This window comes from Apostichopus japonicus, chromosome 6 (assembly GCF_037975245.1).
Source record: "Apostichopus japonicus isolate 1M-3 chromosome 6, ASM3797524v1, whole genome shotgun sequence".
NCBI lineage: Eukaryota > Metazoa > Echinodermata > Holothuroidea > Aspidochirotida > Stichopodidae > Apostichopus > Apostichopus japonicus.
Window position 1 is genome coordinate 11503043 of NC_092566.1, and position 24689 is coordinate 11527731.

A 24689-nucleotide genomic window follows, 5' to 3' on the forward strand; every position below is an offset into this window, starting at 1 on the left:
GGGGTTAATTAAATAGCCAAAGGATATTAAGGTCATGAACATAACAAATCATCTGAGAGAAATCTACTATGAAACAGGGATGAGACTGAGTCGGGGAAAAAAAATCTGAAATTTATCGATCGCCGTCCTGTGGGAGGGGTTTAAGGGGAGGGGGTGTCCCCCTCCCCTTTAGGATTATTTTGTCAGGTAAGGAGGGGTTAAATGCAAAATGGTGGACTCTAGATGGAATCTATCACATCACGTAACTCGCCAAAAAAGTGTGGAATTTCTGCTTGTATAATTTATCCATTAGCTTTTTTGAACCAAAAAAAGGCTTTTTTGCTTGCTTTGTGCTATTTGATTCCACCACTGGTCAAATTCGGTGTTCCTTTCCTTCACAGTCTAGCATGTTCGGCAAAAAAAAAAATTTAAAAAAAATTAAAAAAAAAAAATTAAATAAAAAAATAATAAAAAATAATAAAAAACGCGAATTACGAGAAAAAACGCGAAAATGAAAAAAAAAAAATCTGAAATCCGTGTTTCCGCGGAAGAGTCTCATGCCTGATGAAAACAAAAACCGATGAGACGGACAAATCTTTAGCTTTTGTAATCATTTATTTACATATTTGTTACTTCTCTGAAGGAAACTTCTAACCTTGACTGTTTATGTACACGCCGTGAAACATCATCACCAGTACTTTTCATGTGTGAATGAAAAATGGAAAACCAGCACATAAAAAAAAAAAAATGAAAATTTAACTTTTTATCCCATGCTATTACACTAAATTTAGAATTAAACCTTGCAATGATGATAGTTTCAATGCTTTTCCAAATCATAACTCTTTTCAAGTTTCTGTTACTATGTACATTTATTCTTTCTCTCACCCATGTAACCATGGATTCATTACTCAATGGTGTAAGGTATATAGATGATGAACAATATAAGCTAAGCTCATAATAGTCGCATTAAGATCGACATTCCATTTGGCTATCACAGAAACATGAGAAAGAGGATGGTATTAATATTCACACTAAATAATTATCTGTCATTACCCATGCATAATAGACAATAACAGTAAGAGAGCCTGATGTTAGGATTCTAGCAAGATCTTTCAGAGCAGACTAAAGTCAAAAACAGAGGTTACAAGTTAACAATCTATGTCACTGATAGGTTATCTGGAACACATTGTGTTTCAACTAACTACTCTGTGACACATAGCACGTTTTCCTCTCTTTTTGGTCAGTCTTGTCTCTGACGAAGATCATGCTAGAATCAAACATCAGGCCGCTCTATAACATTCATACATTTACCCACAAAGAGTTTTTGCTCTCTAATATTTTATCATTATCTATTAAAATCAAATAAATCCTGTTCCAGATAGTTCAGATTAAGCATTTACATTGTGCCAAAACGGTAAGTTTGATATGATAAAACTTCTGTTGTAACCTACTGTAAATACACTAAGAGTTTTCCAAAGCTGAGATAAAAATATGAACAAATCGATTCGAATAGATCGATGAAACTCAAAATTACTTTAATCTAAAGCTAGTTCAAATGTTGGAGAATCAATATTAACCACTTTGAGATTCATTGTGTACAAATATTTTAATTATACCTCAACAAAGTTATATCAGTAACCTATGAAATAATCTGTTCTGAAACCATACGAAACAATTGCATGGAATAGAAAGACTTCTATTTTGTGTACAGGAATTGTTCTTTGCTCTAAAAGTTACAAACAAGAAATGCTTACAGTCATTACAAGTTCAACCTGGTTAGCCCTCGCTTGGTTTATACCCCGAAAAAAATTATTGTGTGAATTTATTGCGTTGACTTCCGCTGGAGTATGATCGGGAAGACAGCTATGGTTATTTTGTAGATCACATGATACTAGGAAAATCCCCTTTTTTCCGGGTAAAAAACCAAGCAAGGCTTAACCATATTTAGATGAGGTTTGCACTTAAACAATCTCTTAGCCAAATCCCAACATAAAGATGTAGACTATTTCAAGCTTTCTACAAAGTTGTACTTTTACTTTTAATCCGTGTATAAATCGCTAAATATATCAAATGAGGTCTCACGATGAAGCACTGATTTCCCCCTCCCATGGGCCCAACACATGTCACTTCGGTTTTGTACCAGCACCTGGCAAAGGCTACACATTAATTATAAAAACTAAAAATTGAAGTTTAGTATGCAAAATGAGTCTTTACAGTTGAAATGACACTTTGAAACCAGGACAATTTCAATCTTGTTTTAACGCTTCTTTAAGACATAGGTGATGTAACGTGAAGCAAAAAGCCAGGTTATACCTACTGAACCTTAAGAGGTTCTCACCTTTACAGAGAATGTAATAAAACAAAAGGAAAGGTAAATGATTATCACAAACATCATTTCTTGGTAAATGGCAAAGTTTGCTGTAGAATTTTAGAATCCTCTCAAGGAGAGAAAGAAGGTTGTTTTTGTTCACTTGCAATACTTCAGTATGAAATAATCAATGGGGGGAGGTAAATTCTGTACCACTTTAGTCAAGACAAAATCAATCCACATGACAGATAGGCAAGGTGAGAGACCATCAACTTGGCAAACCATATTTTATTAGAAAGCTTTTTTGTTTATTTTATCATTTTGATTCTGATAAACAAATATAATGCTAGCTAGTTCAAACTTCACAGCATAAAAATGTAAAACAGTTTTTTTCTATTGTTGGGTTAAAGGGGCCGCTGCAAAACTCAAACGCCACGTCCACAACGGAACTGAACTATGTCCTTTGACATAAAAATATTCTCAAGGACATCACACAGTCACCCACAAAGATTTCTGAAGAGAAATGATCAGCTTTCAGCTCACGATAGTGAGTTTGATACACAGTGAGACTCTTCGCCCTGGATGTGGCGTTTGAATTTGGCAGAGACCCCTTAAAGGCATTGACGGGTAAAACTGAAAAACTTCATTCTGCAAACTTATGAAACTCTATACAAGAAATTACAAAACCAAAATAAAGAAAATTTAAAAAGGGGCATGATTTGTTATCGAGAAATACACAAAACTTCCTGATATCCAAAACATGTCAAGTTTTTTCATCATGTGTAACTGAAATACATCCAAAAAATAGACTCACATGGCAAATGGAAAGGGTTCTCAAGAAAAAAAGAAAGAAAAAAATAGATGTTGACGAGTTGCTGACACTTTTGTTCAGGAACTTTTTTTTAAGGAAAAATCAGATAACTTTCATAGAACAAAGAAATTTAATATTTTTTCTTTCAAAAGATGATAATACAGGGGAAATGTTCTGCAATTGAAATTCACACCTGTTTGACACAAAAAAACAGAAAGACACAATTTTAACTGAGAAGTGACATCTTTGCAACCAATTGGTGAGTTTCTCACTCAATAATCTTCACTCTTTGTAGAACAAATCTATTCGAGTGTTCTGTTAGTTTGATCAATTGCAATCTAGTTTCGATTTAAAATATACCTCAGATTTGGTCAAATCTATCAATAATCCATGGATTTGGAAAAGTTGTTGACCGAACCGGAAGAAAAGCTGCTATTAAGAGTCATCCTTTAAGAGACAATCACATTATTCCTTCTACTATTTGTACAGTGATGATGAGTCTTGATTGACCTTAGTTTGGCATTAGAAAGATTAATGTCTTTCAAGATATTAAGTTACCATGCCATTTTAACTGTACACTAAAACTGTGTCCTGTATGTAGGCATTTCAGCAGGATATCAAAACTAGTAATACTAAAATATAATATTAACCGAAAAGAAAAAAAAATACAAGGTACCTATCGTAATGGATACAAAGAATAATACAATTTTCCAATCCTGTACTACCAATGTGGTTAAATGGGTTAATTTAAAAAACAGAGGTTTACTCCTCCATCAGTGACAGACACTAACCGACCATTTACATGGCTAGTTGGGACGGTCTGTTATCCAAGGCATCACCACCTCTACCACCTGTAAAAGAAAAACAAAAATGATACTAAAAGCTGTTTGGGACAAAACAAAACAACGACAGTCAATACCATCAAAATTAACATTTTTGAAAAGTCACATATATGATTCCAGGTTTCCCTCCATGTCATATCCCACGACAACCCAACTGACATTCTCCTTTACCCACCAAATCCCCTCCCCCCTCCCCCTCCCCATCTTCCATTTCTTTTGCTGAGACGCTCTGTTGACTCTTTGTTAAAACCTGCTAGAAATGTTCTCAATTTATTTAAAAAAGAGAAAAGTCCAGGAAATTGGGAACAACTCATAACCTCTTCTGAAGATCAGATCCAATTCGTGATTCCTTTCGTGGTTTTGTCACGAGTGACCTTACTACTGTTTCCCACTTCCATACATTATATTTGTTTGAATCTATTCAGTCACATTTAAACCAAGCACATATAGTGTCCCCTGATGCCATATGAAACCAATCAAATTTGCAATGGTAGACAACCAAAAGAAAACATTCACGTTTTATAAGAATATTTCATTCTCAAGCATTATATCTATAATATGCATTGAATGAATCCCTCTTCCTCCCCTCCCTCTTTCTAAACCCTCCACCCCCCCCCCCCCCGGGCCTAGTAATTCACACCATTTATCATCACTATCACTTCTTGGATATGTTGAATACCGCTTTTAAGTTCTGACCTGGGAGGCATCAAAGTCAGATTCCAGGAGCACACTATATACCCTCAACAATATATTTTACTCACCAATTTTCATATGACTGAAGGCTTCATTTAAAATATTAATTGCATCTTTCCTGCCCAAATCCTCCATAACTTCATGCAACTCTGCCAAGGTACCATCCATCAACTGCAAGGAAGAGAGAGAGAGAATGAAATATTTCAACTTTAAGGTCCTTGTGAGGTTATGTAGTTGTCACTGAATCATTTCAGAATGGGCATTATTAAAGCCAGGACAGAATGCAGCATTTCATTCAGCTTCTCTTACTAGTTTAACGGTTGCCCTTTTAGGCTTCTTCTATTTCTAAAATTTAAAAGGCCTGACATTCTTCTTCAGAGGCTAACTGCATGAGCAGAGATGCCAACCTCTTGACACATAAAAACAGACTGAATATCCTAAAAAATCAGATTTTTGAGAGAAATATTAGATTTTCACGAAAACTCGACACTACCACTGGCCCGTTGGCCCCGAGCCAGTAAAATGTCAGACGAATGTTTTACTGGTAAGAACGGGCAAGTAAAATGTTTGCTTTTTCATTAAGATTTAATTGTAAAGCTGCCGATTCTGCGTATTTCCCGCCCATGTAGGCTCGTTGTTCAACATGTTTGTCTGGGTTTGTGGGGTTACTTGTACATGTTTCTATGCGATTCCGCTTCCTTTAAAAAAAATTTTTTTTTTTTTTTTTGAAAGATGAAAATCGTATTTTCAAGAGGCAATATCGTATTATCGTATTTCACTTGTTTTATAGTACTAAATACGATAAAATCGTACTGATTGGCATCTCTGCATGAGGTTCTCTAACTTGAACATCTTTCACCTACACAGGCTTTCTTCAGCAGATAAGCAGTTTGTGAACAGATTTTATTTATTCTACATTAGACATTATTTATGCCACAACCGGTTTACATTTCTCTCTGCACATTCTATTGCCATGACCTCTCTCCACCCCAAGACCAACTGAACAGGGAAAATGATTTTTGAAAAAACTTTAGAATTACTGAAACTTTGTTAATGTATCTTGCAGAGCCACAAATCTCAGAAAAAAATAAAAGCAAAACCAATTATATCCACAAGTAGACACTAGACATGAATGAAGAAAGAGAGAAAGAGAGAGCTAGATATGCAATAAAAGACAAAACACTGGAAAACCTTAATATTAAATGCCTGGATTCTACACATTTAGCAGAACACTTCCAGTATGATTCATGGAATCAAGTGGAAGCTGTAAAATGTACCGCATTAAAAGTGCAGATCGGCGATGGAATATTTGGTTCAATAGTACTACTCACAGCGTACTGATCCAACAAGACCTGTGTGGGACTTGCAAACATTCTCAAGTGGTTAATCATGTTGCCCATGCCCAGACGGTCAGCGACGGCTCTCCAGTCATTTGCGAGAGGATGGGCGATGTCCAACCGACTCACCAGAGATTTCATGTGGGCTTGCGGCAGCATGAGAATGTCACCTGAAGATGAGTGAGAGATCGTTAGCTTATTGGTTGAAGAGAAGAAAACGTATCATAATAAGCAAAACGATGGCTGATGGCTCGGGACGTTCTCATTCACAATGACCACGAAGCTAAGTCATCAATGACAAGATTTGAGGGTTTTTTTTCCCTCTTTTTTGGACATGAGGATCTTAGTGCATGAAGGAAGCATGAAGGATCTTAGTGTTTAGTATCATGTGCCTTAATTGTCGTACAGACAATTCAGGAACACCCAACACAGACTAATGTTATAACCTCATAAAACCCCATAAAATGTACACTGCATGCTTTAAAATCTTCAAGAAAAGTCACATTTTCTATTAATTCATAGAAATCGGACTTTCGGTCGACATTCTCCATGCTTAATTTAACAAACTAACAATCTTTCAACTCATCCATGTCAAAGAATTCCAAATCACCCAGACCAAAACTGAACATAAAGAAGCAATTTTGAAACTGTTGGCACAATTTGGGAAAAGATGATCTTGCTACTCTAGATTTAGAAGAATTGACTTTAGTTCCAGTTTCATTTATAGAAAGACTACTAAGATGCAAGAAAGAGGACACTAAAAGGTTGTTTATTTCTGAAATAAACTTCCACTTTCATGGAATATCCAAATTTCTTGGTTGCTAATTTCACTTCCATCTTCTCTCAATGTACTCCCCCTTCAAAGTAATTTCAACTCTTTTAGACAAAACATATTCTACCCACATATCTTCTTGCAACCAAAAAACATTATTTTTATCCACGCAACTTTCTCCTCGTCTCATAGAATGTTGATCACAATATTTGAATATTTTTCACACGTATGAACAAAACAAAAAAATTGTCCATTCTGCACTTAAATACACATTTCCAAGAAAGTAGAGAGACAACCTTCGACATACTTTGCTTGGATTCTGGCGGGTGCCTCAGCTGGGTTTCGATTCTGAGCCTCTCGAAGAGGAACGTGCTGTTGTCTGTGGATGCTGCCGTTGACATTGCGGAACGATAACTCTCGCGGTGTGACTTGCTCCTGGTGTCTACCAAACTCGATGAAGGAACTCTTGGCATGTACTTTTCACCTCTCAGAATCTGTCTCATCTGTAGATATCAAAAATATGGCCTCAAAGTAAAAATGAGTTCCTTCATTTATCGGTCCCTGAACAGGAATTTAATCTTGTCTTCTATTTTTGGAAAAGAGCAAAATAAATTTTTGGCTGGAATGGGGTTTCGAACCAATGTCCCCAGGGTCCAAAACTATGACCTATACCAATTGAGCTATTAGCCTCTTAGTGGGTGACGATACCTATAAAGACATTTCTTTGTTTGGGTCACCATTCAGAAGCCACAGTATCATGCATACCATGTAACCAAGGATCAAACCCCAGCTTCATCGATACAACTCGGAGACTGGCAGGGAAGGGATTTCAAGAGAGAAAAGCTTTTTTTATGTATGTAAGTAGAAAAAATAAAACTGAATGGGAAATTATACATAACGGAAAGCAGCAACGAAATTTTATTAATAGTATTTCCTACAATATCATCAAAATGGGGGCCTGGTTGTCAAGTAAACAAAAACAAAAAAACAAACACATCGTACCTTGTCGCTTTGCGCAAAATCCAGAGCTGATGATCCTGTTCTGTCTTCCTCTCCATCTTCTTCTTCGCTAACGTCACACCCCTCGTCGATGTCCGACTCCCCGTTGCCATCACAATTCCTGACGTCGGGGTTGGACCCGGCGGCGATCAGGAGAGCGGCCACGGCGCTCAGGTCGTAGGCGCTGGCAAGATGGAGGGGTGTGTTGCCGACAAAGTCTTCCACCTCGATGTTTGCTCTGGCATCAGCTACCAGGTAACTCAGCATATTGAAATCTTCCGCTAAGACTGCGTAGTGAAGAGGAGCACGCCCGCTCTTTCCATCCTATTGATGAGGGGAGAATTCAGAGAGCAAAAAGTTGTGACTCTTATATTTCATGCTTTGCAACAGAAAGTGACTTTCCAAAAATATGAAAGGAAACAATAAACTAATAAGAAACAGAATGTTTCATTGACCAAAATACCCCCTCTTTTTGCCGTGTGTTATAAAAATTAATATCTTGGTCCAGGCTAAATATGATTATACTGATACATTAATATCATGTGTAAAAGTAAGTTGGCCTGACGTTTCGATCCTAGCAGGATCTTCTTCAGAGGCTAAATGACAAGTTACAGTAACAGAGGGGACAAAAACACGCACAGAAGACAGACAGGTTAATGAGCACGGTGAACACAATGAGATGGATGAAAGGGGATTATAAGTAGAAAGCAACAGGAGAAGAGGAGAGGAAGGAGATAAACTGTGGAGGGACAAAGAGAGGATTAAAGGCACAGGGTAAGGAATAAACTGGAGAGGGACAAAGACAGAAAGGTGTGAAGAAAAATGGAGGGGAAGAGAGCTGTGAGAGGAAGAGTGAAAGGGGGGGGGAAGGGAGAAAGGGGAGAAGGAGTAGGGAACAGAGGAAAGTTAGTCATGTCCTTCCTGAATGTTCAGCCCATGAGGTTGAACGGTACGAAGGCGTTGCATCCAGAGCCTCTCTCTGCTGATACGTACTAGGTCAGGACGGCTACATTAATATCATACTCATACTGCATCATCATCATTTTAATTATGTGAGTTCCATTGCCCATTACACCATAGCACTCCCCTTTACCTCTCACCTACGACTGATGATCACTAATAGATATGTAAAATTCACCAAAAGCAAAAAATAAAAATATATATAAAGTATAAAACTCATCCCTATCTCCTTCTACTATCTCCTTCTACCTCCCCCCTCCCCATCTTCCTCCTCCCTTCTCCAAGTGAAGGCAAGTGAATGAATGGCAAAGTGAATCTGACAAAGAGTCCAGGATATTTTATTCCCCAAATTTGTTTGTACTCACAGGAATGTCTTTGTTGGCTCCACTCTTTACCAGAGCTCTAACAGAAGAAGTTCTTTTCTTCTCCACAGCCATGTGCAAGGCAGAGTAACCTATGATGATGGATAAAGGTAGAAAATATTGCAAATTAAAACCACTGACAAGAAATATTTTCAGTTACCGAAGCAAATCTGACAGATTTGATTCAGTAACTGAAAACAATTTTTTGTTTATATATGAATCAAATCTATCAGCTACCACCGTACAGCAAGCTGCTTCACAACTTGGATATATTGCCACACAAACGGCAAGACACATAGCACATTGATTAGTCAACAGAACCATTACATTTTCAGAGTATTTTATAATAACCAAATGTTTTAAGCCTCCAATATTGCTATTCTAAATGTAAAATACTATTTATTCTCGTAATGTTCCGTATGCAGTCTCATAAGAAGGAATGTTTCCTTCCTACAGATTCACACATTCTTCCCCAAAACGTTCTTTACACTGGAATGAAACTCTGCTCACAATTTTTGTGCTGTTAACAGATGCCAAACACCCCACTGAAGGAAACAAATTTATTCTTACAAAAGTTCAAAACACATTTATATCTAAAACAAAATTCAAAAATTCAATACCTGAAGTCAAGATGTCAGAGTTCAAAGCAATGATAATTCCAACAATTACATCGATACATCATTCTTCCCAACGCCCCCCCCCCAACCCTGTCCCCCACATTTCTTACCGTCTAAGTTTAAAGCGTCTGGGTTGACTTTAATAAGAGGAACAGAGGTGTTTCCAGTTGGTGGTCCCTCAATCAAGGTTGCTATGGCGTTATCAACGCCTGCATCCACAGCGTGGTGGAGAGCATTGTAGCCGTTCTGGTCAAGAATGTTCGGGTCTGCTCCGCATTTCATGAGTGACCTCACCATTTCCACTTGCTCAGTGATGACGGCCAGATGAAGGGGAGTCTGAAAATTGCATGAGACATCCAGGGTTTTACTTCCCAAATATTCAATTTCACTGCAATCTTTGCTGCAGTTTTTCCAAACATTAATATAATAACTATTATTGATCTTGAATCACAAAGGTAAGTCATCACAGAGTAAATAAAGGAAAATTAAATTTCCACATATGATTTATTTTTTGCCTCTCATAAATCGTACATGCTTCAAGAAATCAGACCATTAATTCCAGGAATATTCTTTCACAGAAATGAAAACCCAACTCCTCTCCTTAAAAATGAACACAACACAACGAATACCTATTGTTTGAGATCCTCAATAAACAAGTTTCCACTCCCCTTAACCTTTACCCATTGTATATATGGTATAATATAGATCAGGGGTTCTCAATAGGGTGGCCCAGGGACCAAATCCTGCCCACTTACGTTTTCTTTCCGGTCACTGAAAGAAAAGATGGGCCCACAATCATGCATCAGTGAGGATAATGCAGACCCTCAAGACCCTGGGTTTCAGCACCCTACTTTGCTGGATTCTAGCTATAGTGAGATTAGTTATTTGTTCTTTGTAACTTCTGTTTCCCTCCCCTCTGGCCCATGAAGAAAGTTACGGCAATGGAATAATTTGTTATCCATGGACCTCAGTCTTTTTCCAAACAGTAACCCCCCACAAGGGATAAACGACTTACCTGACACAATTTATTTTTCTGGTTGATAATGCTTTGACTTTCAGTTGTAGTGACCACATCGAGGATAGCCTGTAAGGCTTCTGGTTGTTTGTGAATTACTGCCAGGTGAAGAGGCCTAATGAGAACAATGCATATTCATCAGTATTAGACATGGTCATGAATATTCACTACTCGTAACTCAGGTCACAAGAAGTACGAATTAACAGTCAGTATAGTGGAGCGGTTTTCAAGTCCCATCCAATTGGGGCAATTTTTTCCATTAGGGTACTTTCATGTGATGCTTCAAAGCACTTGTACAGACAGTACGAGCAGTATGCCTCTATCAAGAAAATGGTTAGGAACTGTTCATACTGACATTAAGAGTGCTTTGAAGCATGATATGAGAGTGCAGTACATTGCGGTATTAGCACTGGGATATAGTCCAAACTGGCTGGTTTACATGCAAGGAAAATGTTCTTGTTTGTGAAGGATAAACGCATAGCAAAGTGTGTCATTTCAATTAAGCCTAGCTGTGGTAGTAAAGTGTAGTATAAGCCATGGTCATGAATATTCAGTGGTGCAGGTCACTTACGTATCACCGTTCTCATCATACTCTGAACAAAGCTGGCTCTGTGCTTGGACCAATATCCTCACATCTCCAGTTCTGCCATATTCTTGGAGACATCGAGAAAACACCTCAGCAAACTCCCAGACTTTGGCTTCGTAATCTACTTCAAAATCATCTAAAATTAAAAGGAAGATGAGATTATACAAAAAGAGTGATATACTATGCATACCCACAGAGGGGGGGGAAGGGGTAATGGAGGAGGAGGGAGGGGGATTCCTTATCAGTTAGTTACTCTAATGCTAACTCCTTTGGTTTCAAACCATTGAATTGATGATGTCATACTTAGGAGGTGGGGAAGGAACAATGTTAAACCTCTGATAATCTTCCAAGTCGAATAGATTATTTCTTTTTTCCTTTCTGATAGCTGTTACAGTAATCACTCTCACATGTAATAATGACCACGGTTAAGTCTGCCTCGCTATTAATATTTAATACAGCGCTGATGATCTTTAAAGGTTTAATACCTGTCTGAACTAACTGGCTGGTCCTGGAATCTTCCTCTACATCCGGCTTCAATCCTGCCTCTCTGTTTGAAGATCTCTCTCTCAGATTCTTCTTGATGGTAACGATATCGTCTACTCCTTCGTCGTCGGATTCATAACCACTGATCATCTGACCCACCACCGGAGCGGCGCAAGCGTCCGCTTCGATGTCCCCCCCAAAGTCCAGTCCAAAATCTGGTTCGTCCGTCCTAAACTTGAATGAATCTGCAAACACAGGTCCCCCAAACTGTTCGGCTAATGCCATTCTCTCGGTATCACTCTTGGTAACTTCAATTTCAACACTGCCTGATGAATCTGTTTACATCAGATTACACAAGAGAAAATCAAAAGTCCATATCAAAAAAGCTTCTGTTTCACTTTTCTCTTTGTGATAGGGCAAAGAAATATCTGAATTTCCATATTTTAGGACACTTGCTAAAAATCTACTGGCTCTATTCAAGGTCTCACTGGTATTTTCCTGATTCAAAATATACATCAAGTTACTGTACAGGCATTTTAGATCAGCCCACTTATATTTGCTGATAACGAGCTGCAATAAATGTGACTTACAGATAATAATCTGTAATACAGGACTAATGTTAAAATACGGACATAATGCCGATTCTTAAACTGACGATTATTAATCAACAAACCATGTATTTATGTTCTACTGGCAGAAAAGGGAAGGCACTTTTTTATTTTTAACTGGCAGATGACAGAATCCACTGACATTTAGCCGGTTGATAGGCCGGATTGCGAGGCCTGCTCAGGAATGCAGGGTGTTTTGTTCATCTATTGGGCTACAGACATGTACTTGTTATTACATAACTGCCCAGAGGAAGGTCTCAGTGTAAGGTCTTATTATTTTCTTCACTAGCAGTAAAATACGTTCTGAGGAAGGGAAGGAGGGCCATTGGGCCGAAAAGCTTACTTATCCTTCCTCTGTTTATGTGTATCGGTTTGGAATTTGAGACTTTAAATTCCAAGTTTTAGAGTGAAAGAACGAGTGAGAGAAAGAGTGATAGAGTGGAAAGAGTGGAAGAAGCACCAAATATTCTATAGTTTCAACTCCACTTACCGTCTGAATCCTCTGGTTCCGGCTTGATTTGGAATGGGCCTCTGTGAGTTCCTCTCGCCTGCATGTCAGAGGTTATTCCGTTCATCACTACTCCATTTGCGCCTGGTGCATTGAGAAAAAACAACAGCTATGCAGTTCACTATCAACCTTATAGTATTTTGTTATATTTGTTAATATTCTTTTCAGTTTGAAGGGATAAATATAAACATACAACATACTGTTTTTAATGACTTTTCCCTGAAACCTGATTAGCATTCAAAGTTCTCTGTACTGTCATCAAAATGTATCATTTTTGTTGAACACGTGGATAAATGATCGACAAATTCCGACGACAAAAAAAATGAATTTTTCAGCCGGAGTGCCCTGATGACATCATTCATTCTGATGTTGCCAGATGCATTCAGAAAATAATCAAAATATCTGAAAAATTCATATTTTTGTGATACAAAATGTTATGAGAATTAACTTTTGCCTAGAGATACAGAAAATTCCAGCATTTTAATCTTTAAGCAATCAACTTCAGCCATCAGAAAATACTTTAAGGAGAGGTAAGTACAGTACCTCAGAAAAGTTTATGATTTTTTGTATTTCCATTGGTAAAACTGTTGAACATTGAGTAATTTCATTGTAACCATTACATGGATACCTCAATCTATACCTATGTGGCACCACCAGATTGTGGCGAATTCAATGCAAAATGCAGCTTGCAAATGTTTCATACCAGTAAGAAGTGTAGATGACCAACACTTGATGCTACCACTGCTAGTTTCAAACAGTAGATGCTACTGCCACTGGACACTACACCGCTAGATGCTACAAATAATGGAGAGTTTACTACCACTAAGATGCTCCTAACACTAGATGCGACCACCACTAGATGTCACCACCAATAGATGCTACAATACTGGAGATTTTACTACCACTAAGATGCTCTAACCACTAGATGCTCTAACCACTAGATGCTACCACCACTAGATGCGACCACCACTGTATGCTACAAAACTGGAGATTTAACGACCACTAAGATACTCCTACCACTAGATGCGACCACCACTAGATGTCACCACCAATAGAAGCTACAATACTGAAGATTTTACTACCACTAGATGCGACCACCACTAGATGTCACCACCACCAAATGGTACCATCACTAAGATGCCTTCACTAAAAGACACTACCACAACTAGAAGCTACCATCAAATGTTTTGTATTAGAAATTTTTTATTTAAGAAATCTCACCATTCTGTTGAATCTGATGTTGTTGTTGTTGCTGTTGAATCTGATGTTGATGTGGCTGTTGATGCTGTTGCTGTTGCATTTGCATAAACATCTGTTGGGGCTGTTCAATGATAGGGTGATGTTGTTGTCGTTGCTGCAAGTGGTTAATACCTGGTATCATTTCTGGATGTGTCACCACTGGTTGGGAAGACTGTGGAATCTGGGGGGTGGGGTTCCTCTGCATTCCCATACCGTTGTTCAGCTGTAGTCCATTGGTGGTATAGCTGCCAGGAGGCATTCTCGCTGAAAAGGGGAATCCTGGTAGGTTGAGACCACCTGGTACCATGGAAACCAAATTGAATGTAGAGATTTAATCAAAATGGAAAACTTGACAGCCAGAAGGCTTTGTTATTCCTTGCTACCCTTCAACTGGACAATTATATTGAGTGGGACTATGGGCAAGATGTTCAAGGTTTGACTATTATTAACAAACAATATAATTGTAGTAAGGTAGACCTACATATATCAACTACAAAATTTATACTAGCTTTGCTTTTCAAGTTATCATGTTAACAAGGTACTAAGAATTTGCATCTCACAAATGATATTTGTTCTAAACAAATCAAACATCACCAAAAATATATTTATGGTATCTCAATTGACCTTTTGGGTACGTAGTTTTAGGCATAGTTGACGTCATCAAGCTATTGTGCTATTTAACACTGGGTGGTAATAAGCAAGTCCCCCCTTCTGTACCCCCCAACCCCGAACAAAAAACAAAGAGAGAAATGACATACCACCTCCACCTCCATCACTTCCTGGACCAGCTCCCTGATCAAAGTTTGGCAGCCTCTTGGCTCTCTTACGCAAGATACCTTCCCTGTCTGCAATAGATAAAGAAAACAATGAGTGGTTAATATTCTTGAGATGGGAACCAAAACATTAGGGCACATCTACTCATTGTAGGTCCTCTACCTACCAAATATGACATCGATTCAATTTGTATTTGAGAAATTGTGTTTACAATTTCCCATTAAGCTCCTCCATCCACTCATGAGTATTAATGTTAAAACTGTTGTTGCAAAGAACATGTATATACTTACTATGTAGTTACATCACTATACCCAGTATGAACTAAATCGGACGTACGGTTGAAGAGATGCTGACATTTTCAGAATTTTACATTAAGCCCGCCCACTCATTAATATGCAAGATAGCCCTACCAAAAACAATAGGGATCATCTACTGACCATGACCAACATATTAAGCAAGTATGACATCAATCACATAATTCCTTCTTGAGATGCTGTGTTTACAAGCTAAGGCATCATATACACACATACATACACATATATATGCCAACTTGACTGCATAGGTTCTGATGGATGCCAAAGCATCTGAACCAGAAATGAAAAAAGAGGGGCAAAGTTTTGCAAATATGTCCACAGGAAGTATACTTTTAAATGGTAAATGTGTGTGAGAGGGAAAAAGATGTGTACCTTGGATGGGTGGATGGTAAGTGAAAGGTTTTGGGTCGCTGACTTCATTGTCTGATTTGCGCCTCAGTTGCACCTGTACCGACACCGGTTTCTCAATGTTGCCGTCTCGATAGACTGGTGTCCGAAACACGATGGCGTACTGTGGGGGGGTAGAACACAATCAGAGATATCACAATGACATATTATGTGTGAAAGAATTGGACGGAAAACGTGAAATTTCCTCACAGAAGTAACAGGATATAAGCGATGAGTATTTATGTTAATACAGCTGGTTGCGTTTGCATCATCTAATAATCTAATACCCTGGATGCCGTCCCCACCCCTTCCTCATTATTAAACCAGAGCAAGCACTATTAAGAAAAGATACGTTTCTTACCTGTCTATGAACATCTGTAGGACCAAAATCTGCACTCCTGTCCCAGGTAAGGTCTCCTTTGGAGTTGACTTCAAAGAAACGAACCTCGATGTCATCCTTCTGGACCTTGTCACAGAGGAGATACACCTCGTCCCCGCCTCTGGCACTTCCCGAGCTTTTGTCCATCCGGCAGATCTTGAGAGTGGTAGCATTTGGTGCTTCTGTTGGTCAAACAGAGAGATAGAGAGAGGAATGAAAAAAAAGGGTATGATTCAAAATGAACAGGTGTGTAAATTATTGCCTAACATATATACTGATGATATAAAGTTAGTTCATTTATACATTTGTGAGACTTGTGTATTTGTTCATTTTTAGCATACTGCGTGGTAAATTGGGACTGTGGGAGACGAAGGAAGGGGAAGGGATGGGGGAGGAGGGGAGGGGGTGTTGGGGAAGGAAAGAGTCAACTTTTGTAAAGTCTCTTCAAATTAAAGGACATCAACTATTTGAAGATGGGTTTCTTACTGCTGTCATAGACTACGTTCGAGAGGACCGGCGAGAGGGCCCGAGTAAAGCGTCCCTCGGAATCTTTGAGATATGCCTGGAAACAGAGCTTCACTCTGGAGAGGTCCATATCTTTGGCCATCGATTTTGCTCTCTTCTCCGCCTCTTCCTCGGCTATCTGGGTGGAGGAGTTTGGACCGATGAGTGCATTGTAGACCTTCTGATGTTCCAAGATCCTCTTCTTTAACACCGGTATGACCTCCTTCCTCGTAACATGTTGTATACCAAGATTTTGAAAGCTGCAAGGATAAAGTTTGTTATGTTTCTTACAACACCGAATCCAGCAGCAAAAATAAAGTAAAAAAACACCATGATGGAAGAATCTTGACAATCATAAAGGAAAGAGGGAGACATCTGAACAAATTATAAAATTACCTACATTGCTCATAATAAGAGGTGGCAGTGTTGAAATTTCAGTGATCAGAAATCACTCGCTATGTGTACTTCAAATTTGCTGCATATTTGCAATGAATGTAGTATATGAATGCATACTTCCATGTCAGTTTTTGTACTTTTGCAATAGAATCATACGTAAAAATCATAACAGCTGCCATATCCGAACACTAGAGCCACGGCTTATAGGCTTACTTAATCAAGTTCTGCATTTAACTTAACGTATTTTGCAATGGAAATAGAGGTCACTGAGGGAACCAAACATTAAACAATAGCACAGGTGCGGTCGATTTTGAACTCTGAATGAACTTTTCTGAACAATGCAGTGTGTTCAAGTTTTCTGTACTGTACTGACTAACAAAGCAGTGAGTTTGGATATATGATATTGATAGCATATACTGTACAGTATTTCTTCACATAGGAACCCACACTTTGAGCACACTGGGACACCTTGCCGGACACAGAGTGAAGTAAACACTAATAATCAACGTACAGTCCAACTAAGGATTTGATTCAATCAACCAGTCCACCAGTTTTAAAAATTAGTTACCAATCATAAGTAAAAAAAAAGAACATTTAAAACATCCACTTTTGCCTATTGCACCGATTGAGCCAACTTTTTTCTTTTCTTTATTTTAAAAACAATATATTAGTCGCTGATCTCTTTGTAGTAATCTTAGAATCCAGGACTGGGGCAATACCACTACATAAAGCTTATATATTATTTATAACAGCTGCTTTAGTCCTACAGTAACACTAGAGCAATGACTCACAGGCTTAGTATGTTCTGCATTTAACTTAACATACTTTGCAGCGGATACAGAGGTCAACGAGGGAACCAAAGTTTAAAATAACAAGGTGTGGTCCATATTTTGAACTCTGAATGAACTTTTCTGAACAATGCAGTGTTTTTGAGTTTCCTGTACTGTACATACTTTCATAGCCGTGTGTTAGGATAAGATATTGATAGCATATTTATGTACTGTACGGCTTGGCTTGGAAGTAAAACTTAAGTCAAAGAAAGTAAACCTGAAAAAAAAAGCTTTATATGCGAACACCCTTACCAACTAGGCTATGGGTGCTAATTCTATGTCCAGAGTTTCCAAACCGGTAAGGAAGGTCGTTATTCCACTGTAGGCATTTGCCATTTGTATTGATCAATACTAGTTCTGTTTTGGTGACAGATTTGCCTTACTCTAGAGATCAAACATGATGTTAACCAACTTGAATCATTTGTGATTCCTGAAGCCGGATCTCGAAGAAATACTTTGAACAAACTAAATGGAGGTAAACGACAAAGGCAAATGAATATATATAATTTAAATCGTAGTGAATTGGAAAATCCAGAGCAGTAAAGAAACTTCCAGCCTCCACCAGGACTCAAACCAACTCGAAATTATTTGTGATTCCGAAAGCTGCATCTCGAAAGAGATACTTTGAACAGACTTTTGTTAATGAAATGGAGGTAAACGACAAATATATTTATATATCAATATAGAAACAAGTTCTTCAGAGGAAGTATTCTAAAACTAGGTCTTAATGCAGGATTTCTCAAATTTTAGGTTGTGTTATTCCACAGCTTAGAATGAGGGGTATGGTTACTATAATTTCAAATCTTTTTTTGCAATTCTTATAAATCAATACTGTATGTGCAGCTCCATTGACTTCAATTCAAAAGATTTTGATTGTCAATGGAGAAAGAGTGGGCTCAGTACTTGAGAAATTTTCTCTTGATGTCCCATCCCTGCCACTTGCTTGGTTATATATTAAAGGAAACTAATACACTATATGCAATGTATAGTACTGTGGCTTCTGACTGATGCCCTCGGCAGAGAAATCAGCTTTATAGGCACTGTCACCAACTAAGGGTTAAATAGCTTGGTTGTTACAGCAAAGGGATTGCAACCCACAGTCTGCCAGGGGTCACTGGTTTTGAATCCTGTTCTAGGCATAAATTTCTTTATTCTTTGCCACAGAAATCTGCTTACTCAGTATTTGTGAATTTGTTCTTAATATACAGACAGTGATACCACACAGGAACAGTAAACATTACGGTAAATGACTTCAATTTCCAGTCACACATGACTGTGTAGCACTAGTATCTAATCAGGGACAACAATCTGGGATATCAATCAGGGACAACAATCAGGGACAACCATCAGGGACAACAATCAGGTATAACAAGGATATAAAACACCACAACAGTGTGCACTTATGAAGGCATACAGTTATACAGTAAACAGTTATACACAACTCTGGTTTTCAGTGCAATAACAATTTTTGCGATAATATACAAGTTCTGTAAAGTCGATTGGAGGGGGGGAGGGAGCAAGTAGGAAACGTAATGATACATTACGTCCATTCAGTCAGGAATTTATTAGGTTTCAAGGTAATGGCAAAATGACCAGGCCACCATTCAACAAACGTCATATTCAATTTTTTCCATTTTTCTTGTACAGAAATTAAAGAGGATTACATGATGGAAATAAGATATCGTCATAATAATTTTTGTCTAATTCAATTAGCCTTGTACAGCAAACCACGGCACGCCTGATTGCTTTCACTCAATATGGCAGATATCTTGTTTGGGTAATTCCCCTCAAAGCTCCCTACCATTTCCTTGACAAAAACTTGTTTCATAACTCCATTTTTAACCATTGAAATGTAAATGACGCCCATCAGAATCTACGAATAATGCAGACAGCAAACACGAAACCTTGAACAAACAATGACGTACAAGGCTACTGTGTGCATGAATGCGTACACCAAGCAACCTTCCTGGCACCAATAGCATATTACAGTATATAGTCACATGACACCCAATTCAGAACTGCGCTACGGTGGAACGGTTCATAAATAGGATATTACAGGACATCTATACCTGGATGAAAGTAGTAACTGTCTCAGCATGTGAATAGGTCACAAAATAGTTACAGAAATACTCTGGTGACAGACAGTATGTCCGCTTAATATCAAAGAGATAAAGAAATATTCCACACTGTAGGTTAAAACCCCCTGGATCTAAATATCATGACCCTGACTCGAGATATTGTTTGGTCGAATGTAATCTACGTTGACTCAGGGCTTAAACCCTCTATTCTTCAAAGAGGCTGGATCACAGTAAAGTTCTGTACAAGAGGTGGTCTGTGATCTCATTGGAGTAATGTTCTTAGAGAGCTTGACTTTTCCTACCATATATAATCTTCTTGTTGAATTATTCTTGAAACTTGTTACATTTGAAATGTTTTGCTTTAGACAGTAGCTGTCAAGTTTTATCTGTATTTAAGAATTTCATCAAAATGCAACTTTTTGCTACAAATATTCTTCTCCTCTGTGAGCAAGTGGTTTAAACATTGCAAAAAAAAATAAAAACTTCTTTTAGCTGAATTACCCTGATGACAACATTCACTCTGCTGACATCATTCAAAATACCATCAAATTTGAAAACTTCATTACAGTATCTTCACATTACACAATGTGTCACATTAGAATAGTATAATTTAGTTAATTTGTATTTGTATGACAGAACAAGTCAATCTGTCAGCTGTTTATTTCAGAAAGTTTTTTTTTAGTAACTTTGACTTTAGTCAATGCTGGTTGTTGTTGATGTTGGAAAGTAGTATCCAAGGATGTAGGACAATTTACATAAACCCTAATCCCTCTATTCACTACAAAAATACAAGGTAGCATAATTGAGTATGTATACAAAAGAAACATCACCAGGTCAGGGCATAGTATAATAATACAAAGGTACAGGGTAGCATAGCATAGCTAGTGCACACAAAAGAAACCCACCAGGGCAGGACATAGTCAAGATGACAATGTATTGTATTGCCAAGTTATGCAAATTGATACACTATTAATTATGTGTGACATCACATCCAGCCAGTGAAGTGAGTGTTGGATAAGATTTTTATTCACTCTCCAAAATACCATCATCGGATTGAGTCCTGCTATATCTCTTAGCTGAAAAAGACGGAGCTACAATATTGTGATTTTCATATCATGGGGCACAGGATCCTATATATAGGATACCTGTATTGAAGCCTGGGCTGGCATACTTTAATTAATATCTGGCATTTAACTGTGAAAGCTTGAAACACAATTTTTCCCTGGAGATTCCAGTATCACACAATATTTAGTGTTCTGGATAGGGCAGCTTGTCGGCAGAGTTGGGATGGAAGTACATCACCTGACCGGATAAAGTAAAGCTGTATTGCAGAGCTCGTCTGACAGTTTAAGAACTGGAACCATTGTAAGTAGAAACTTGTTATATTAATCTGTTCTGTATATGTAATATTCGGGATGCAACCACTTTAAAGTTTGTATACTTTTGGAGGTGAATATGCATACAAAAGTCAGTTTAATTTTGTGTAGTAATTTTTCATTATGTTGGATAGTAAAAGTCACGCCTTAATTGACTTTCCTTAAGAAAGTGGATGTTTGCTATGATTGTAATAGTGATGGTAACTTTTATAGCATTACAAATTAATTCAAGTGATTTTGGCAGAGAGGGGTTATATGTTCAGTGGAGTGAACATGAGGTTAGTGTGCATAAAGGAGAGTTACGATGTGCTCACCATAGCTTTGGAGTAGGAATGTATATATGTTTGAGTTTAACCAATTTTTTGTTTGTATGTGGAACAAACTAAACTTTGTTCAAGATTCATATATGGCTTATTGTTACAAATTTTGTATTATAAATTTATGCAACATATTTAGTATATTGTATTTGGACAAAGTATTATCAGAGAATCTGATTGTGTATTTTGTTCCGATACAGTGCCACTTTCCTCTCACATTGGGTCGAAGACCGGAAGCTTTTGAGGATAGTTTTATCACCGACTATAACACCTACCACAACCTGATATCAGCAACCACGTGTCGGGGTGTGGTTTGGACCTGACATTGCAGTACTTCCCCTTCAAAGGGATATTTATAATCCTATTAAAGAATGTATGGTAAATGTTACCCTAGTTTCCCAGAAGAAAAAAAACAACAAAAACAACAAAAAACAGCCAATGATATGCAGACTGCCACACAGTACATTTTAGTACACCCTTACACTCAGACTGAATTAATAGTATAAAGTATGCTTCACAATGCACTATTTGACATCTAAGCTGTTTTCTAAAACTGTTGCTGGGGTTAAACAATGAGACCCCCACATAGAGTTTGCTTCAACCACCCAAGGGCCGCACCGCTTCATTTAAATCCTGTACTCGTGTCTATACCTTTCATAATGGTTAATGACCCTACCTAAATCTGTCAAGGGAAATTCAGAATCCGCCACTAAATTTTCTAATTCTGAATTAATAGTTACATTACTCCATAATTGTTAATCAAGTTGTAAGTAAACATGAAGCTGCACCACTTGTGCCCTCCTATCGGGTGCTACTTACAAGGTTAATCCAAAGCCTGCGATGTTTACCGTCGGTTTGATGACTGGGAAACCTTAAGAAACTAAAATTTCGGATTTCAGAAGTACACTAGTTTTGCAACCTCCTACTTCACAATTCGTAGGCTTTTTCATATTAACAGTATGACAGAGTGTCGTATCACATAGTGTTAGTGCTGAAGTGAACAGCTTGATCGCAATTTTTCCTTAACCGATTCCACACATGTACATCACAGGGTGACCTGCAGTCACGTGAGCGCTTAGGATTTTTTTTTCGAAAGAGCAAATTCCTTGTCCAAAGTGCTAGGTTTGATCAAGTTTTACCAAGTCGCAAAAGAAAATATTACAACGGCCATACATCAATGGAAAGGTACAAGTGTTAATATTCAATGTAACATAAATTTAAATGGATTAGAAGATGTCGAAAAACCACCAGCTACAGTATGTCTTTTAAATATCCTGCTCATCAGTCCATAAGTCCATATCAGTCCATATAAAAAAATAACTCTGAATTAGTAGTTACATTTCTCCATTATTGTTCATCAAGTTGTACGTAAACATGAAGCTGCACCATTGGTGCACTATTCTCCTAATATATATTCTACCACTAGGCAAGGTTTCATGTGGATACCAAAGTTTCTCTAAGGGAAATCACATACATATGGATTTCAATGGACGGCACACACAGACAATAATTTGTTAACTTTAGCAAGACAAAAAGACTTTCTCAGAAGTTACGCTGCACTAGCTACAGTACATGATATAGTTTAGCTATATTAACAAAGCCTTGCTTTTCACAGGCCTTGCCGCCTTTCTACTCCTTTTCCAGTTTTTATAACTCCACCATTGTTATAGGGCACAGCTGAATAACATGAGTGCAACAAGCATCACTTACGATAATGTTGCATAATTTGTAATTGCAACATAATATAAATAATAATTCTTTCCTGAAATAAACCATGGCTTAAGGCACACACAAATTGCCCTGACCCGACTGCAGCCCGACATGACTCTCTCCCACTCCTCATCGTCGTGAATGAGTTGGAGAGAGTTGTGGTTAGCCGCACATTAGCCCAATCCAACACGACCCAACAGTTTAAATCTCCTGCTCATTACTCCATATGGGGATGCCATTTTTCTGTTTCATAACAATGTGTTATAATACTAGTACGGGAAAGATAATGAGGACCAAGTCCATGGCACTGCAAAATTCCCCCTGCATCCCTCCCAAAAAATGGGCATTTTGGGGAGAAGTCGATGGTTCTTTGTCCGCCTAATGTATATGATTTGACAATGACCAATATTCATAGCATCCCAAGATAGAACTATAAGGCTCTTTCAATCCATCAGCAAATCACAATATAGGTACTTATTCGTACCAGATGGCCATTTCTGCATTCACAAATTTGCCACTTTCATTGCAATTGTTGACTTTAAATTTCACAAAATTGCCAGACACAACCTTCTTCACAGATTCTAAACACTTTTCAAATTTCAATGCTGTTTAGTAGTTTGTTTCAACTTTCAAGACGGAAAAAGAAAAGAAAGATAACTCTATATTAAACTAACCACTAACTAATAACTTTCCAGGATTTCCATGTCCACAAAATATCACCTGACATTATTTTGGCTTGACTGAAGATTCCATCAAAACTACTGATTTTATATGATTAATTACAAATTAATGACTTACCATGCTGTGAGATCTTTGGGTCCTACTTGAACGGTACAGATACCGTTACAGCAGTGCTTTCCGACTAGGGAATGAGCGTGGGGCTTGGGAACTTCCTCATCGGTGACCAGGGATACCACAATGCGAGCATCTCCTTTGTAGTTGACAATCTATGACAGGAAATTAAGAAAGTCTTTTCTTAAAATGACATTTTCAAGAGAGTTAAAAAACAAATGAGTACATTAGCAGGGAGAGGGAGAGGCATGAGGGGTAATTTACTTATTGTACTGTAGCAGGCCACCTGTAAACTCATAACTGCAGTAAACCTAATATATAAACAATGTACCCAATGTATGTATGTACTGTATATATGTATGTATGTACTCAAGAAATGCAAACATACATGGCAAAACGAACGTGTAGCCATTCATTAAAACATTTAAGGAAGCAATACTGCACCAGCTTGTTTTCTCTCAACTTTCTAGAGAAGTGACTCAACACTAACCTTACAGTATAACTATCTCATTATTTTTCTTTCATATTGAATCTTGTAAGGAGAAATCAATTTGCGAATGTTAGCATTTTTAAAAAAAATATTTTGCTTCCCTTTGCACAGTCAAAGTTTGGGCATCTACCTATGTGACTGATAATCACCTTGGCAACAATGCTGAGCCCATTCACAAATTTATCTCAGATCAATTAGGAATCGTTTACTTTTTGCTCATTAA

General features: G+C 37.8%; 1 protein-coding gene across 3 annotated transcripts in view; it reads right to left on the bottom strand.

Annotated features, from left to right (window-relative positions):
• Window positions 1–575: 575 nt before the first annotated feature.
• LOC139968992 (nuclear factor NF-kappa-B p100 subunit-like) overlaps window positions 576–24689 on the bottom strand; it is a 31612-nt gene continuing 7498 nt past the window's right edge. For all 3 annotated transcript variants that reach the window (XM_071973652.1, XM_071973651.1, XM_071973653.1), the window contains exons 4-20: window positions 23983–24131; window positions 16460–16737; window positions 15956–16155; window positions 15580–15718; window positions 14878–14964; window positions 14102–14416; window positions 12863–12964; window positions 11767–12099; window positions 11267–11417; window positions 10696–10810; window positions 9791–10016; window positions 9067–9155; window positions 7745–8065; window positions 7050–7245; window positions 5965–6140; window positions 4702–4804; window positions 576–3949 (exon numbers count right to left, since the gene is read on the bottom strand). In XM_071973652.1, the coding sequence (XP_071829753.1) occupies window positions 3897–3949; window positions 4702–4804; window positions 5965–6140; window positions 7050–7245; window positions 7745–8065; window positions 9067–9155; window positions 9791–10016; window positions 10696–10810; window positions 11267–11417; window positions 11767–12099; window positions 12863–12964; window positions 14102–14416; window positions 14878–14964; window positions 15580–15718; window positions 15956–16155; window positions 16460–16737; window positions 23983–24131 (3033 nt within the window). In that variant the 3' untranslated portion in view covers window positions 576–3896. The remainder of the gene's footprint in view (window positions 3950–4701; window positions 4805–5964; window positions 6141–7049; window positions 7246–7744; window positions 8066–9066; window positions 9156–9790; window positions 10017–10695; window positions 10811–11266; window positions 11418–11766; window positions 12100–12862; window positions 12965–14101; window positions 14417–14877; window positions 14965–15579; window positions 15719–15955; window positions 16156–16459; window positions 16738–23982; window positions 24132–24689) is intronic.